General features: G+C 38.3%; 1 protein-coding gene across 2 annotated transcripts in view; it reads right to left on the bottom strand.

Annotated features, from left to right (window-relative positions):
• ALCAM (activated leukocyte cell adhesion molecule) overlaps positions 1-17,063 on the bottom strand; it is a 119,424-nt gene extending 102,361 nt beyond the window's left edge. For both annotated transcript variants that reach the window (XM_087721401.1, XM_087721402.1), the window contains exon 1: positions 16,625-17,063. In XM_087721401.1, coding sequence (XP_087577527.1) covers positions 16,625-16,733 — 109 coding nt within the window. In that variant the 5' untranslated portion in view covers positions 16,734-17,063. The remainder of the gene's footprint in view (positions 1-16,624) is intronic.
• Positions 17,064-18,668: the final 1,605 nt, after the last annotated feature.

Genomic DNA, 18,668 nt, shown 5'->3' with positions numbered 1-18,668 from the left:
CCCTTGCTCCAGTCCTCCCTTGGAACCAATTCAACCGCCTGGATCTCCACCAAGTGGTTGATGGCCTGGTGCATCTTGGCTTCAGTTTTGGAGGACGTGAAGGTTCAAAAATAATTTGGGGGGAAGGAGAGGAATTCCAGCCGTAGGCCAAATCTCACTGTATTCAGGACCCAGAAGTCCGATGTAATACTCTCCCAATGGTTGGCAACAATGCCAACCTGCCACCTATGGGAGCCACCAAAGCCCGTTCATTTATTTCTGCGGAAGGGGCGTCTCCCCCCCCACAAAAGGGCCATTTACCCTAGGACTGAAAATGGGACCTATGCCTGTAGGAAGACCTATCCTGTCCCCTATCCTGACATGGCTGGAAATTCCTAGTCTAGTAATGATAGTCAGTGTCAGAGCCCCTGTAAGGTGGCCTACGTGTGTAAGGTGTATGCTTATGTTCGTGCTTCTTAGTCGTGGCAGGCAAAACCTTACATTTATTCTTATCTTCGACAAGAATAGGGTCCAGTACCTTACTAAACAGCTTCTTCCCTGCATATGGGTCCGCCACCAGCTTCCACTTCGCCCTGGCATCCGCCTGCCAATTCTGGAGCCACACCATCTGCCTAGCTGAAACAGAGTAGGAAAGTGCCCTGGAAGCAAACTTAGGGGCATTCAAGGTCGCATCAGCCAAAAACTGGGTCTCAGCCATGACCTTGCTGATGTCCTGGAGCAACCTTATGTCATGCGCCGGCACCCACTCTTGCATCTGTTCAAGCCACATCAGTGTGGCTCGGTTGAAGAAGGAAGCCGAGGAGGCAGCCTTTATTGCCCACGTTGCAGCTAAGAAAGTCTTACGTAACACCAGTTCAGTCCTCTTATCCTCAGCCTTCAAGTTGTCTGCCACATCACTCGCCACCATAGGCGTAGGGGATGCCAAGGCAGTCATGGGAGCGTCTACCTCCGGCACCTGCAATGCTTGAAAAATATCAGGCTCCATATTATAGAAACGCCTGTCGTTCCCACCGGGGGTGGGGAAGGTACCTGGTTTGGCCCACTGCTTCTGAATGACATCCAGAAATAGCTTTGGCGCAGGAATTGCCTCCTTCCGAGCTGCAGGCTCCACAAATAAATGCTTTTTCTTAGGCGCTGTCTTCGAGGTTGAAGCATCAGCCTCCGCCCCCTTCTCTTTCTCCTTCTATTTGTCAGCCTCAGTCTCGATGGCTGCAGTACCTCTGGCCTTGAATAGTAAGGAACTAAACAAACTAGGAGGAAACAAATTGGCAAAAGCTGGGGCATCAGGTGCCAAACCTTCATCAGACAGTTCAGTCTCCTTTTGTTCCTCATCTTCCTGGATTGAAACCTCACTCCAAAAGGAGGAGGATACCTCTCTCTGCGCCCTGTCCAAGTGAGCAACCGGATCCTATATGCGCCTGCACTTGGCTCCACATCTGCCTGGCCAGGGGAACGACTCTGAAGGGCTATGCCATGTGCAATAGCTCGATGAATAAGAGATTGGATATTATCAGGCAGGTCATCAAATTCACCAACAGTATTGCTAGGCCCAGGTCTGGGCGCTAGTTTATGCTTGTGATCCAATCTGGGGGCAGTATCCAGGTAAGCAAATGGATGACACTCATCATCCATGTCCTCCACCTCTGAAAGGGGTGGCGAAATAGAGCTGGCCCTCGGGAGGGAAGGTAAGGGAGAGAGTGGTGCCGCCCTTAGAAGGGGGGATCTTACAGAAGGCAAAGGGACCTTATCTCACCCCCCTGCTTGGACTTCTCCCCAGCCTCTTTACCTCCCTGCTTAGAGTAGCTTGCTTTGTCAGGGTTGGAGGATCTGATGAGGAGACCTTCCTCTTCCTGGAGCTTTTAGAAGGAGTAGCATGTTCCTTTTCCTTCTGCACCACTCCAGAGGAGCATTCTCTGGGGGAATCAGCCATCGTAAATGTGGAAAAAAACACACTAGAACCAGGCCTTGCGACTGCTGCTCAACCTGCGACTTTCACCACAGATACCGGCAATCACAGTGAGCCTTGTGGCTGAAAAAGATGATAACAAAATGATCACTGCCCTCATGACTCAACAGAGGACTTCCCAAAATGGCCACCACCATGTGGTCACCAACAAAATGGCCACTGCCATGAGGTCCTCCCTAAAATGGCTGCCACCATGAGGTCCTTTCCCAAATGGCCACCACCAGGGCCCTATACTCATGTGGAAAGCCATTCAACTAAGTCTGGTGTTCCCGGTGAGGAAAAACAGCCCCAAGAGCTCCAGATCGGCCACACAGCTTCGCTACAAGTCCTGCAGAAGTGCCAGTGCTCTGACCACGCTCCCCCTCCGTCTGTCGTATCGCCGGCAGCCCGCCGTTGCCTCTGAGAGCCAGGGGCAAGTTAGAACCTCTGAAGGAGCCCACAAATAGGCAACCACAATGGGAAAATGTAAAAGGATACTGCAACAAAGCCCTGATAGCCAGTGCAGCCAGCAGCACCTTAGTAAGAAACAGTAAAAGCCTTGGAGTAAAAGCCTCCAATAGGCTCCCGGCTCGAATAGTCTCAGACACAAACCGAATATGGTGAAAAAGAACTTGTGAGCCAAGTCCTCCACCATCCAGCAGTTAAAACAACAGAGAAAAGGTAACTTAAAGGAAAATAATACTAAAGTTAAAATACTAACTCACAGTAATGAAAAAAATACATCTCTTCTTGGACACGAATGAGTCGGAATTGGAAGTCAGTAGGGGAAGCTGGAGGCGTGGCTTCAAATCTGACTCAGTCTTTTGGGCAAATAAGGATTGAACTCCCACTTCTGGACCCTCCTGCGCCATCAGCTGGAGAACAGCTCATTAGTGGTGGGCTGGAAGTAGTCAGATCTTCATTCATCAAATGAGCTTCATTCATTCATTTAATGAATTTGATTTTAAAAAATTGTAAAATTGAGTCTAATTCATTCGATGATTTTTTTAAACTTACAAACCTAATGGCAGACTCCATTAGGTTCATACCTCGAGGACTATCTGTATTATATATATATATATATATATATATATATATATATATATATATATATATATATATATATATATATATATATATATATATATATATATATATATATATATATATTTTAGAACATGAAGCTAACTCTGTTAAGTTAGTTGGTTCAGCTTCCCGAGACCATCAGAAGATCTATAACTTGAGAGGATACACAAGAGCGGTACTAATAAAGTGTCTGAACCTTTGTTATATCTCCAGTAGTTATTAATAGAGTAGAAGGAAAAATTCTAAGCATGTAAACAGCAATTGTACTAGTCTATTTCATATATTTAATTTAAAATGCATTTGTATTTAAATAGAACAAAACATTACTATTTGATAGCTCACATATCCTGTTTGCTTCTTCTTTTGAGACTATGACCCATACACCACTTAGAAGTTAAATGCACTCTTGGCCTGAGAAAAGCTGTGAACTGCTAAGGCAAAAGGATAAAACATTTTACAAGCTGCTTCTTTAAACTAAATAATAGTTAATCCAGAATATTTAATTACAGTCCATGGATAAGCCACAGTGTCTTAATTTGCATATTTGTACACAGACTGTCCTATGCCAAAATTGTAAAGCACATTACAATTATCCTCTGGTGTGCAATGATATGGGATTCCATCTCATATAAATATTTGTCCAAATGCTCACATCCTAAAAGAGTAAGATATTTCAATATTCTAGCAAATGCTCATAATACTAGGAGATGAATTGCAACAGAGTTTAAGAAAAAAAAGTACAATGCATTTGAATAGCAATATAATTGAATTAGATTACAAACTGTAGCCAGAGAAATAAACCAACAAATACAGAAACAAACATCACAGACTCCAATAGCTATGCATTTTAATTAAATATATGCTGATCTCAAAACTAATAAAGATAAGTATCTATAAAGACATGTCTTTCACAAAAGTCTTATTAAAAACTGCCACCAAAGCACAAATTTGTGTTAAGGGATTTCTTTGTATTTTAATTAAACATAAAACAACTGTGATGAGATAATCGTAGCAATTTGTACAGACTCATTTTCTACCTTTTAGTTATGTTCTCAGCCAAAAACTGTTAATTGCATATTCCTAGCTGAGCTGTTTAAAATACATCCTTCTTCTCTTTGCATATTATGTTCTCGTTCATGTACAAAAGTATCCAAGGCAAATAAACCCTAAATTTTCAGCTACTGCACTAAATATCCTATCATGAACTTTCAAGCCAATACCACAAGAGGAAGAAATAGATCAATTTTAGAATAAATGTCTTGAAAAATAAAATATGCTTGAGTCAGTAAGGAACCAACTGTCAAATTAAAAAGAGACCTGAAACTAGAGCAGCACAACTCTTAAGAATGTCAATGTGAATCAGCTATGAAAAAAATATTGTAGGAGGAGCCAGTGATGGGTTCATTCCTCTACAGAGGAAAATCTATTTCCCCTTTTTAAGATGTCAGTTTAAGGTGGCTCAGTGGCTAAGACACTAAACTTGTCAATCAGAAAGGTTGGCAGTTCGGCAGTTCGAATCCCTAGTGTCAGGTAACTGAGTGAGCTCCCATTACTTGTCCTAGCTTTGGCCAAGTTAACAGTTTGAAAGCATGTAAAAATGCAAGTAAAAAATAATAATAGGAACCACCTTTGGTGGGAAGGTAACAGCATTCAATGTGTCTTTGGCATTTAGTCATGTCGGCCACATGACCACGGAGACGTCTTTGGACAGCCCTGGTTCTTCGGCTTTGAAATGGAGATGAGCACCGCCCCTAGAGTTGGGAATGTCTAGGACATATGTGTGAAGAGAACTATTACCTTTAACTTAAGATGTCAGTTTGGTTTGAATAGCAGGCATATAATAGGGAAATGTTGTGAACTGCCTGTATGCCACACTGGAAGATTAAAAATAAAATGAACATTACTTAAAAAGAAGAAATATATGACGATAGATTGATGCTTTTATAACAACATCAGAATGAAGGAAAAGTCATGGTTCTCCTAACAAATTCATTTTGATAAGTAATTGCGATGCTAGATAATAATTAACAGCCTTGGCAATTCAAACTATGCCAGGCACTGCCTGGTGATTTTTTAAAACAAGTCTATGTTTTTATAATTGAGGATATATACATAATATTTGCACATTCTGGCCAATCACTGATGTATTACAGTCATTTTTCAGATGGTATATTACACCTTGCAGAATGGGGATCTTGGATTGGAGACAAGAGGTAAATTCTTTACACCATAGAGTGGTTTTAGCTTCATTAAAGGAAGCTATTGTGAAATAATTTCCATAGAAAATAATAATAACAGCCGAAAATTTGAGCATACGATAAATTTGTTGCCTACAATGGCTTTCAGAACACAGTTCATGAACACTGAGGGAAAAAATGGATTTTTAAAATTATTTCTCTTAGAATTCAGTCATCTTTTTATCCTAGAAACTACTTGATCATACTTGATCACACTATGAGATAACGACATTGTAAGATGATTTCTGCTATGATGCTGCTTGATACATCAGGACATCTTAGCAGCCTTCAATATCATCAACTGAACTATTATTCTCAAAAGATTTAACCAAGCTATGTGAGCTGAAATAGCTTTGTGGTAGTTCTGTTTGAACTTCAATGGGCATTTTTCAGAAAGCAGTGCTGATGTCTATATGGTAATAGTGACACTGGAGTATTTATTAATCATTCACATAAAATCTACACAAATTTGTTAATCATTCACATGAAAAAGACAGCAAGAACAAGAAAAATAGTTACATTTAGAGCAAGCATTAGGGACGTCATATAGTGTTAGTATATGGCTAGCATATTATTCTCCTGAGTGGTATACTCCTGAAGAGGCATGTATACAATAACAAAGAAACACACCCTGTGATTTAAGCAGGATAGTGATCAAAATCCTAGTTGCAAAAGGCTAATTTGAGTTGAAAACATTAGGCATTTTCAGAAAAACAAGAAAGTTAGCCACTGAAGACTATCTCTCTAACTGTATGCTACAGAGAATTATAACTGCTCAATATCAATGGAACTTTAGTTATCATTTACATTTATTTATAAATTAAAATACAATTTCAATGTTCTACAGTAAGTATTACTACATTCTTTAGAATTATATTTCATATTTTCTTTTAAAGTATATACTTTAGCAAATCCTGATCCAACCTCTGGAGTAATTTGGAATTTATCAAGGTAGATCTCAAAAAGAAGCTCAAACCAAAATGAACTATTCCTAAACTTTCAGACCAATATCAGATATCTACAGTAAAAAGTTGCTGATAATATGTTTGTACAAATTTATACATTTATCATAACCCCTCCATTGAAAGAAACTACAGAAAGAAAGGGGCATTTAGCATTTAAAAATGATACCTGTCCCCACCATGATAAATACAAATATAAAATATAAAGCTGCACACATAGACTTTCAGTTTATATTATTTAAATGTGGTCTTTCTTAAACTGTAATTGCTAAAGTGGTATAGTTTATTTGCATAAGCATCTATTGACAGTATTTTCATGGCAAATGACACAAAATAAATTGGCAAAACAGACTCTTTAATATGCATTAAGGTGAAGCCGGTACCGCTATTACCATCCTGCAAAGCCATCGGTCTGAAACTTGCTAGGATTTCTGTCCTGGAAAGACAACTATGAATTATATTCATTTTTGTTCCCACAAAATGTTTCTTTGTTGAGTTATTTATTATTTTATTTTACATGATCCTACAGTGTTGCAATCAGAAGCTACTCACACAGGAAAAATATGTAATATAAAGTGCCTTATAATAATAATGAAAAACAATAATGCCTCAAAAATAGAAATAAAGTAAAAGATGATAATGTCACATTAAAATAGAAGTCTCCAAGAGGAAAGCTCAGTCTTCAAGGGCTTGCAAAAAAACACAACAAAAGAGCAAACCATCTGGATCTCCAAAAGAAAGCTTGTTCTGCAAAGACTCATAGCTGCAACCTATGCATAAATAGGACCTAAAACAAGATCTGTTCTCCACACAAGTCCCAAAACTAGATGAACAACCCAATTTTAAAAATGACTCAAAAACTTTATACTTGTTAATGGATTTATTGTGGAAAATGTCCAATGCAAGATATTGCCTTTAACAGGCACGATTTTGTAGCTAATACTAATGGGCTGGAAATGCTTATTTTTAGTATACAATAAAAAGATTATTTTACTTAAGGAGAAACTATATATCAAATCTGTCCATAATTAAGATGACTGCAACAGACACTCAAAATAGCAGTGGTCTTGGGGTTTAATGTACAAAATGTGCTGAATCCCCAAGATTTCCACAACTGGCAGTGCCTAGTTCCCAATGTGTTGCTCACCTCTGTTCCTATCTGTGCTTCCTTTGGGTTCTGGAAGAGTCCACTATGTCTGGCTGGGTGATTACTTTGGCTCCAGTGTTCTTAGATTCTGATCCTTGGCCCATATTTAGTATCACCATTTGTGGTTGTCCGGCTCAAATTCCTGTAATTTGTTATGCATCTTGCTTTTTTTCAGCTCATTCTTTCTTACCTCCCTTCTTTCATACCTACCTACTGTACCTGGGATTTTTTTGAGCTCAAAAGTGCCATTCAACATTTGATCCTCAAATAAGCGAAACCTCTTTCCCCAACAGTCCATTATATTTACGCTTTAATCTTTCATTTTACCAGGCATTACAAACAGCCTTATTTCTTTAAAATATATATATACAAAGTGAAAGGGAATACAATAGTACCCACTTAAATAGTTTATATGGAATCTAGATACTTGCTTTAAAAAGCTTTTTCTGTACAATTTAAAATCTTATTTTCAATCCTGCAAATATTACTGCAAAAAAGTAGTTTCCTAGTTCTATGTACTAACTGAATTGCAAACCTGTCATTATTTATGTTCATGTAAATCCCATTAGTTTTAAATTTAATGTATTTGTACATAATGGAAAGCAAATTATAGCTTAGAAATCTGACTTCTACACATTAACATATCATATTCTTCACAGGGTAAGGCCATCACTTTCAATTCCTGAAATATAATTATGAACACTCTCCTTGAATAGATCATATTGTAATCCTATAAGCTTTCAAGGTCTAAATGTAGCATATTTATGTTTAGCTTCAATTCATATTGAAGCTCTTCAAGTGTTTCACTGAAATAACTTGTATTGCCTACATCATACATTTTTAATATTGGAACTAGAGTATATTTCTTTAATATTAGTATGATTCTGAAAGCAATTAATTTTTAACAGTATTAATTATTAAAACTACTAAGAGTATTTACTAATACTCATAGAAATTAATTTAATATTAAATAAATATTAATTATTTAGTAAATAATTAAGAGTATTAAATATAATTTATCTATTTAAGAGCGCTAAAGTTTTCATTTTATTTAAATGGCAAATAAATGAAAAGCATGAATATAATGCTGGGTAAAATATCTTAACTACCCTCTGTTCTATTTAAATATCTGAGTTATTGCTAGTTTATAGTTTTAATTCTTTTTTTTAATTGTAACTAAGTGGCAACTCTGCAACAATCAAAATAATAATAATAACAATAAAAATATATGGATAATAGGTATAGAACTGCCTAGAAATAGAAAAATAGAAAAGAAAAAACGAGAAAAATCACAAAATACAAGAAGCTGCAAATAGAAGTAGAATGACTGTGGCAAATGGAAGCAAGGATAGTAGCAACAATAATAGGTACCTTGGGTGCAATCCCAAAATATCTAGACTACTGCTTGAATACCATCAGGATTGACAAAATCAATATCCGTCAATTGCAAAGGGTAGTTTACTTGGAACATCTTATATTCTGCTATGATACCTTTAACAATAGCAAGCAACCTATTGCATTCCAAACATTTGGCTGACTGTATGACCAACCATAGTAATAATTAGTCTTAAAATCTTGGCACATGACACACTATATTTAACTGTGATTGAAAAGAAAGAACGTGTAGATAATTGATGTCACAATATCTATGAATAGGAGAATGGAGGACAGAAAATTGGAGAAGATCATAAAGTATTAAGATCTGAAAAACAAATTTGAAAAGATTATGGCATAAACCAATTGTGGTGGTACTAGTGGTTATCAGCCTACTGCATGCCATACCAAAAAACCCTGGATGACACTTAGAAAATTTATGCACTGATAAAATTCCCGTTAAAACAGAAGGCCCACTGCTCGGATCTACACATATACTCTGCCAATTCGTTATAACATCCAAGGTTATTGGGAAGAACTCAATGAAAATGAAGGCCAACACTATAGCTAAAGAACTAAGAGCTGTGATACAACTTTGTTGTATATATAATAATTTGATTGCCTAATATCTGAACATCACAGGTCTATCAATCGTACATACAGATTTTTTTTAACTTATATAAATTAATTAAAGAGAATTGGTTTAAATTGCATCCACTTCTATTTAAAATGGTTGGAGCATCTTAATAGATTTTCAAAATGTTGATGCTCTCAAAGTAAGTAAAATGGTCCCATTGTTAATATTGGCTGGTAATATTATATTTTACACTACTCTATCCCAGTGCTAGTATTTATGATCTTTATAAGTGTCAAATCTCTATGCTATAATAAAAATGCAATCAGAGTATACAGGGCAATGTTTTTTGTAATCAATTGTAAGGAAATTGCATATACAGAACAGTACTATGGAGAAGACAGGAAAAAGCTGAACACTTCTGTCATAATTAATGATAACAATCCAGCAAACATATATGACAAGTTGACACATATACCATGTGTCAGAAACAGTAGAAAGATCTTTCTATAAAAATAACACTGGTTTTCAAGCAATGTTTATTGCTTGAATGACTTAAGTCTAAGAATTAAACATAAATCACTTCAGATTTTGATCCTAAACATATTAATATGGTAAAAACATACCATTATTACCAAATGAATTTCAGGCTCTAAGGCTCTATTTTTAAGATACACTGATTGCTTAAATTTCAATTTTTGAAAGCTACTACATTAGTTTGCCAAAAGGATAGTGTTATCCTAATGTTATAGAACTAGGTTGACAATAATATAAATAGTAAAATCACCATGGCAATCTTTAATTCCATGATTAAATCACAAAGACTTAAATGATATTTAGATTTATCTTTTTATATTAGTCACAAATATATGACTAACTTTCCGTAAAGAAATGTTTCCTCATTCTTGTGTATATCAAGAAAAAAAAATGTAGAAAACTTTTGAAAAGTTCCTTTATACACACAGTATGGGAAGTTCTGAATCAAATGTCTTGTTTGTATCTGTTCTTCTCTGTAAAAATCTAGTATGCCAGACAATGTAAAGTCATAAAATTCGCAGAGGCCAAACCATAGTAAAGTTTATCAGGCTTAATTAAAAACGAAATGTTTTCTTTCATAAAAATTTAAAAAGCACGGGCCTCTCCATATATGTAGGACTGAGCGCAAAGATAAATATCTTTAAACAATATTAATCTAACTCCCATTAGCTTATCCACAAGACGCTCAGTTGCATCATCTTCAATACAATAGACATTTCCTAATTTCTTCTGTTATAATAATCACATTTTATCTTTTATTGAAATTAAAAAATACTTTAGTCACAACAGGAAGTTCAAAATCTGCATTATATTAACATGTCTCCCATTTAGACCAATACTGACATCATAATTATCTGAGAACATCCATAGTTATTTGGGATTGTTGGGCAATATGCAATATATTCAGCATTTTAGTAATAATGTGCACCAAAACTTCATATGTTTATCATGTAATACATAAAGCAGCCTAAAGAAATTCCACAAGCCAAACTTTATTTTTGTACTATTGTTCCCATAATCTCTTGCCTTTGGCTGGATTTATTAATGAAGAGCCGAGGTGACGCAGTGGTTAGGGTGCAGTACTGAAGGCCACTACAGCTGACTGTTATCTGCAGTTCAGCGGTTCTAATCTCACCGGCTCAAGGTTAACTCAGCCTTCCATCCTTCCGAGGTAGGTGAAATGAGGACCCAGACTGTGGGGGCAATATGCTGACTCTGTAAACCGTTTAGAGAGGGCTGAAAGCCCTATGAAGCGGTATATAAGTCTAACTGCTATTGCTATTGCTAATGTTGATACTAGTTGAAGTATAAAACATATGGAGGCAGATTATCTATACCTACCATAGCTGATAGTACTGGAGATTATTGAGTGGTCCAGATGGTGAGCTTCAATAGCAAGAATTTATCATTGAGCAGCACACGCATAAAAATACTTATCAACGCACATAAACAGTAATCAAAGTCACATGTCTGAACATAATAACTAGATCAATAATATTGGAAACGGTTTCCCAGCATGCTAAATACATTGGCCTAAACTATTGCAATTATTTAAGACTTTACAACATTGGAGATACATCTATGTATATATGTGTGTCTGTGTGTACTGACTAATATTTTCTTAAAATAAATGCCTGGAAACTTGCTGGAGTTACAGTTATTATATTTCTTAAAACATTAATACTCTCATTTCTAAATCATACTTAATATGAACTGCATTAATTAAACTAACTATGGGATGCATATCTACTTTCTTCATCTATATATTCTTAAAAATAACTAACAATTATGTGGATTGATCAATTCATTGGAAGGTGATCAATTTAGTAAAAATTAGATTAAATAACATCAAAATGAGAACATGCTATAGGACTGAAATCAAGATTAAATCAATAAAGAAGAAATAATTTTAAAGGAGAGAATAAAATAAATATATTATTTTTTGAAAACTAGTTGGGGAACAATATAGAGTTTCTTTACTTCGGTGCTTTTAAGTAAACACTGGAGGACCATTCCAAACACGAGTTAATTATATTCTGAAATTTTCCTTTCTCTTTTCACTATTTCATCACTTTTAATAAAAATAAGGAGAGGGAAATATATTTGTTATAAATGAAAAAATACTAAGGCACTAGTTACTGATGCTTTGTAAAAACATGTAAATAGACAAAGAAAGTGAAATGAATCATAAACTAAGTAGACATCCAACAGAGAATTTTGCCATTACAATGCTGGATTAATATCTATGAGAATAAGTGTGAATAGGAATTACACACTGGTCAGTTAAAGGACATTTATTAACTAACAGTGTGCATAAAAACTTTATGCAAATCCAGCAACAATCTAGGTGGATATGATCTCACTTAACTATTACATGTTTCACAGTCTGTTTCTTTTTGGAATGACTGTAAAATATCCTGTCATAAAATTTTGAATTTAAGTGGTGAACCCCAGAGGCTGGTTGATACAGATTAACTTCAGTCATTCACTAACTCATTCACATTTCTTAGAATAAGTCAAAGATACAATAAAATGTGAATAAAATATCGGTCCGTCACTGAGAAATGAAAATTTCTCCTACTTACCAAAAAGTATGTTTTATAATACTCTCAGAAAAGAAGATATTTTAAATGAACTGAAGATAAAGCCTGAGAGTGAGATGTTGTCTAGGTACACTGTAATCTGCCTACCAAAGTTTGATATACAATGTTGGATTAAAAATGTACAGCAATAATTAACATGGCAATCACTGACTTTCCAGATGTTTCTGAACAACAAATCTCTCTAAATGGAGAAAGTAATCCTACTTGCAAAAAGATTAAAAAGTACAAAAATCCACTTTTCAGGATAAATATGTAATGTGCAAATTTCTTTCATTTTATTATATATATGATATATTGGTGGTGCCTTCAAGTTAATCATGACTCTGTTAACTGAATGAACAAATTCATGTAGTATTCATGTTTTGAAGGTAGTTTGCAATTGCTATTTTCTAGCTCTGAGGGAGTTAAAAGACAGGGCTAGAACTTACAATCTCTAGCTTCTAGATAAGTTCCTTTAATCACTAACCTAAACTAGCTCCCTGTATAAATCATGCCCAATCACTAAACTAAACTAACTCCCTCTATAAAATGCCCATCTACATGCAGTGGTGGGATTCAGTCAGTTTGCACCACTAAAGGAAAACCGGTTGCTAACTTTCTGAACAATGAACTGGTTGTTGGAAGAAATCATTAGGGCAGAGAACTGGTTCTTTAATTATTTGAATCCCACCATTGTTTACATGGTACCTTACATCAACCTAGATGAAAATATGTCACAGCACACAGATTATTAACTTCTGAATAAGTAATCAGTGGATTTTTTTTTACATAGAGAACTATAACTCTCAGCACTTCTGTAACAGCTATATAAATTTAATGAATCAATTGGGCATAATTGTACAGCCATAGGTTTTCTATCTCTATCTTAAAAGGTCTACAGATTGATTTACAGACTTTCATGTTAATGCTCCCCAATTCAATGGTTCTAAATCTCACATTTATTAAAATAGTGGCCAACAGTATCTAATTGATATTATAGTAGGGATAAATTATTTACATAGATATAATATAAATATTATAATTATTTATTTACAATCCACTTACTAGTTTCACTAATAGCCTAAATGTTCATGAGTTTGTACATAAGTGTACTGTCGTATTCTGAGAAATTTGGTAACTATCAGAAAAACAATACAATTGTACTGGCTCTCTCCCTCTTTCCCTACATTGGGTCAGTCTAGTATTTTAGCAATTTTAATATGTTTCTGTTATATTTTTCTTCATTCTGAACTACTCTCCCACTCAATTCCCTATGACCACTTTAGTAATCGTGCCCCACATTTTCCAGTTCTACAGTAGTAAGCCTGGGATGGCAAATATCAGAATGGGTGCACAGCTTTATGTAAAATTCTTACATTTTTCTCATTTTAATGTTTTTTCTACAGTACTGTATTTCCACAGCAGCTTATGTTTTCATTGGACTAATCCACCATCACTTCAAAATGCCTTTGCTGGCCAACTGTCATTAACTTAGACTTCAGTGGCACGTACTGTATGTATAACATTAGAAGAAGGAATGACTGATTTCCAAAATTATATTTTTGAAAGGAAAACCTATTTCAGCTATCAGGCTTATAGTTATCACAAATAACCGTGTGTCTATCTGCATCCATATAGCAACACTAGCCTCAGTCCACTGGTAAAGGCCACTGATACCAATCCAACGTACTTTTTAATAATGGTTTCTATCTCAGCCAAATGGCATTTTTGATTCCTTGAAAATTTTCCTTTGAAGCAAAAACAACTATTAAGGAGTTCTATCTTGTTTAAGGAAAAAAATTCAAAGCAGAAAGTCCTATGATTTTTCGCACTCACAGTATATGGTTTTGAGATGACACAAAAATAATTAAGTAGGCATATTTAACATTTTTGGCAACTTTATTCCTTTTTTTATTTTTAATACTTTTATTTGGGGACTGCACAATCTACGCCATCCTATATTGTGGCACGTTTTTTCATTAGATAAATCCCACTACTCTCTAGCAACCATCAATTAAATTGCATTCTTAATCAAACCCCTGAATTCAGGCTTTCCTAGTCTTTTCATGTTGCACTGCAATTAGTTTTCTTAAAAATGCAACCTCACTGCTGCTTAAAGGCACAATAATTAAATACTGCAATATTATTTGCTGTATCCCAGTAAAAAGATGGCGTTTATATAGTTAATAAGGGGGTTCTCCAAATGTGAAAACACTAAATCCACTACAAAGGTTCTGTATTCATTCCAAGGCCGACACACAAAGCTGCTCTCTTCAAGTAATACAAAATGTCACCACAGGCTGACGCTCTTTCTACAAGAATAATAAGAGGCTGCACAGTGTAGGAAGAATACAGTTTGCAGTTTGCTTCTCTTGTTCCAGTCCAAGCTAATACACAAATAGATTCGGAGAGAAACTTGAAAGAGAACTATGCAGGCTATTTCTGTAGTCCCGTTTACTTTATTCCTAAAAAGCTTAGGAAACAATAGGAATCAAGCCAAAATTTCAGTGGAAAATCACACTCATTAGTAATTCTACCATATTTGAGTAAATTTGCTCCAAAATGGAGCTGATTAATGCAAAACCCGTGCTTGTTCTCAAGATCCTAACTGATCTTACAACACTAAGAAGAATATTCCAGGTGGATCTCACACTTCTTTGCCTGAAGACTTTCCAAGTGTCTGCAACTGACTTAATCTTTCGATATCACCACCTGTCATTCGTAAAGATTCAACCATCCGTAACAGGACTATATATATTTTGTCTCTAAAATTCTGAAAACAGTACAACGATGAATTGGACAGCATCCATGAAGGTGATGTGCACATTACAGGCAGAGAAGCGAAGTCCATAAAGAACTATATAGATGCAGAATAGAAACAGCAGAAAATTATTCCAATCTAGGGAGCCATTTATTGAATTGTATACATGATAATTTTATCTAGAGGGCTTCCTATAATGATATTTAATCCTTTGAAATCAAATCTGCTCTGAACTTTCAACTAGCCTTTGGTTTGAATGATCTTTCACTCAACCCTACCCCCCCCCTCGCCTCCCCCCCCCCAGCTACAGACATAGTACTTGTGATTCTTTGAGCTAAAGGACATGGTTGTTGGTGTTTGGTGTGTGCGTATATGTGCAGAGCAGATGAAGTCACCTTGCTCTGCTCTCTCTTGCACAACCAGTAAGGCAACTTTTAAAAGGAGCAGGAGAAACCCACCAGAGATAAAAGGCTGTTCTGTACCTTACAAATCTTGCTCAGCTTCCCAGAGAACTCAAAGGAACATTTTGGCAGGCACATTTTGTTTCCTTTTTATAAAACCCAAGCAAATTAAGGAAAATAAATAAACTTTTTTTGTCATTTGTACAATGCAAGGGAGGGAAAAGGGCTAACGATTCTTACATTTGAATTTAAAACAGGGCAGTCTCATCTATCAAAGGCTCAATGTTTAATGGCCCATGAGGTCAGAAATAAAACTGGCCAAGATCAACAGGCTTCTCTCTCTCCCAAATGAATACACGAGAGTGGGATCTTAAACGCGATTTAAGCCAGGAAGGAGGGGGGGGGGAGGTAGGAGAGGCAGACCAACCCGAAAAAGAAATAATAATTTTAAAATAAGAGGGAATCATTTTCAAAGGTTCCTTGACTAGGATGCATCAAGTCCACGCAGGATGACGGTCTCCACTTTTCCACCAAAGTCTCCATGAGTTTAATAAGTGAGGGATTGCAGTCATGCGGAGGTGCTGCAGCATACGGGGTGGGTGGGAATCATAATCTAATCCACACGCTTTTTTTTTTGGCCGATCGGTTCTGATCAATCCCCCCCCCCTCTTTCGCCCCACACAAGATAAGGCGCTCGATTTGTAAAAGCACACAAACGCCGAGCTTCGTCCGGAGCAGGAAGCCGGTTTCCGAAGGGGAAAAAAAGCACCGCGATTACCGGATCCAGAACCAGCCAGACTTCCCCAAAGAGCCACCTGCAGCCGCAACCCGGCTCGTCCTCCTCCCACCACTAAAGTTCCAGGCAGCCGAGAAAGAGCAAAAGAAAACGGAGGACCGAGAGGCCGAAGAGCCAGAACCCTTCAACCGCTTTCTCTCCGCGTCCCGTCCCCCGCCCCCGCAAGGCGCGCCTGTCCCCCGGCCGGGCGCAAGTTGAGCTCCGCGACAACCGCTCCCTTACCTGGCCGCAGGGAAAGGGCAGAAAGCAGCAACCCCAGGAGGAAGAAGAGCGGCGTTTGCCGCTGCAGCCGGCAAGGAAAGCAGGAGGCGACGGCGGAGGGCATCTCCATTCCGCCTCTCCGCCAGGCGAACGGCGACTTCGGCCGCTGCTCCTCCCGAAGAAAGGAACGAAGGACGAGGGCGCGGGCTTCTTTTCCCCCCCCAGAGAGAGGCGGCGACGGCGGCTTTCTTCTCCTAAGAGGAACCGCAGCGGAGGCTCCGCAACTTTCCAGCCAACGGGGTCCAATGAAAGGGGGAGTAGAAGCCGAAGTTGGAGGCTTCGGGTAAAGCGGCCGCTGGCGGCTTCTTCTGCGACCGAGGAGGGAGGCACGAACGAAGGAGCGAGAGAGCGGGCTAGCGAGGCGCCAAACGCGACCGCTCCGAAGCAGGTGGCTCTTTCCTCTGGCAGCCTAGCGGCGCTCCAAGACCGAAAGCTGAAAGAAAGAGGCGGGGCCAGCCAGGGAGGACACGCCCCCTGCACTCGCTCAAAGTGCCCGCTCCTTTTGCCCGGAGCCGTTTGCCAGCTTTCCGACCAAGCTTTTCTAAAATAGCCAGCGAAGGAAGAGAGGGGGAAAAAAGGGAACGTCGCGATTTGACTGTATAGCGGGGCAAGGGCGCATTGAAAGTAACCGCGGGAGGGGGTGGGGGGGAACAGGCAGGATAAAATGCGGAATGGAAACCTGAGGCGCGTCTTGATTTGAGATCGGCCGGAGGTTGGCGGGCTGGAACGAAAAGCCCTGGGAAAGACCGGGCAGGGAAGGAACCAAAGGGGGTCGCCGGGTTTGGGCAGGGTGGGAGCGATGGCGGCAGGTCCGGCGAAATTCTAAGGACGTATTGATGGCAGTAAAGTTCCCACGGTTTGCAAGGGAGCTTACTACTCCCAGAAAAGGGCAAAGGATGCAGCCCTCCTGGAGGCTCCGAATCCGGCTGAAGGGCGCCTTATTCCGGAAAGAAAGGACGAGGGGGGGGGAGGGGGGGAACTTTGATCATCCCCGGGATGGAAATCGCTTTGGATTTTGTTGATCCCTGGGGCGGGGGGGGGGGAGGGAGTGATCTTAGAAGAGATTGAGGCCACAACGTGGCGAGACTGCGATCTCTTGTCAGAAACGTGCGATGCGGGCAGAAGGCAGCATTTGCTACCTCGGAGTAAGCGCCGGCTTGCAGGAAATTCTCAAGGCAAGCGCGCCGCGGCTGTAATCCTTGGTGCATCCAGTTGAGGATAGCGATGCCAAAATCATTGTGGCTAGATGACCAGGAACGGGTTTGTCTCAGTGAGACTTTTAAGCTAACAGGTACAAAGAGAATGCAGTGAAGAGGACGAGTTTTTCTCTTCGTTTGGGCCGATCTAATTGCTTTTCAGGGCTTCGTCCCAAAGGACTACAATGACTTTATGGCGAGTACAGTGTTTAAATTGGTGGATACAGTGTTTAGATTCTTAAGTAGGCGTTTTCCCAGGAGATTCATGTGGAAATCTCAGATGTTCTCTGATACTGCCAAAGGCTTTGGTTAAATCGGTAGGTGATAGATGGAAGGGTGAATTGGATCTGATTACTTGAGGGGGGGGGGAAACTGCTGCATTCTTTTTAACTCTGCACTGCCTAGCCCTTGGTTGTTGTTGTTTTTTTTAAATATAACTGTCCTGTTGATCTTAAACAAGCTAAGCAGAGAAATAGGTTCAAAGGAATCCTACGTTCCTTTCTGGGATTGCTTTCCTCTTCTTCCTTTGCTCTACCCATTGCCTCAAAGGAGCTTACAGTGTCTCAAAAAATATCTTATGATTGGACTAGCTTACCCTAGTGCATTTAAACTTGCATACGCAGGAAAATAGTTGTATTAATAATGATTGCATACTAATTTATAAGTAGATTTTTCTCTGCCTTTTTTTTAATTAGGGGAACAGTTCCAAGGGATATTTATGAACCTGAAGGGCAAATCAGCATCTTCCAAGTAATACTCTTGTGATACTTTGTTCTGCAGTTATTTAAATCATCTTTCATTTGTATGAA

This window comes from Thamnophis sirtalis, unplaced genomic scaffold (genome assembly GCF_051295495.1).
Source record: "Thamnophis sirtalis isolate CommonGarterSnake01/CBP01778 unplaced genomic scaffold, rThaSir2_p1.2 scaffold_8, whole genome shotgun sequence".
In the NCBI taxonomy this organism is placed as follows: Eukaryota; Metazoa; Chordata; class Lepidosauria; order Squamata; family Natricidae; genus Thamnophis; species Thamnophis sirtalis.
Note: the sequence above shows the minus strand (reverse complement) of the source record. Positions and strands in the feature narration are given on the sequence as shown.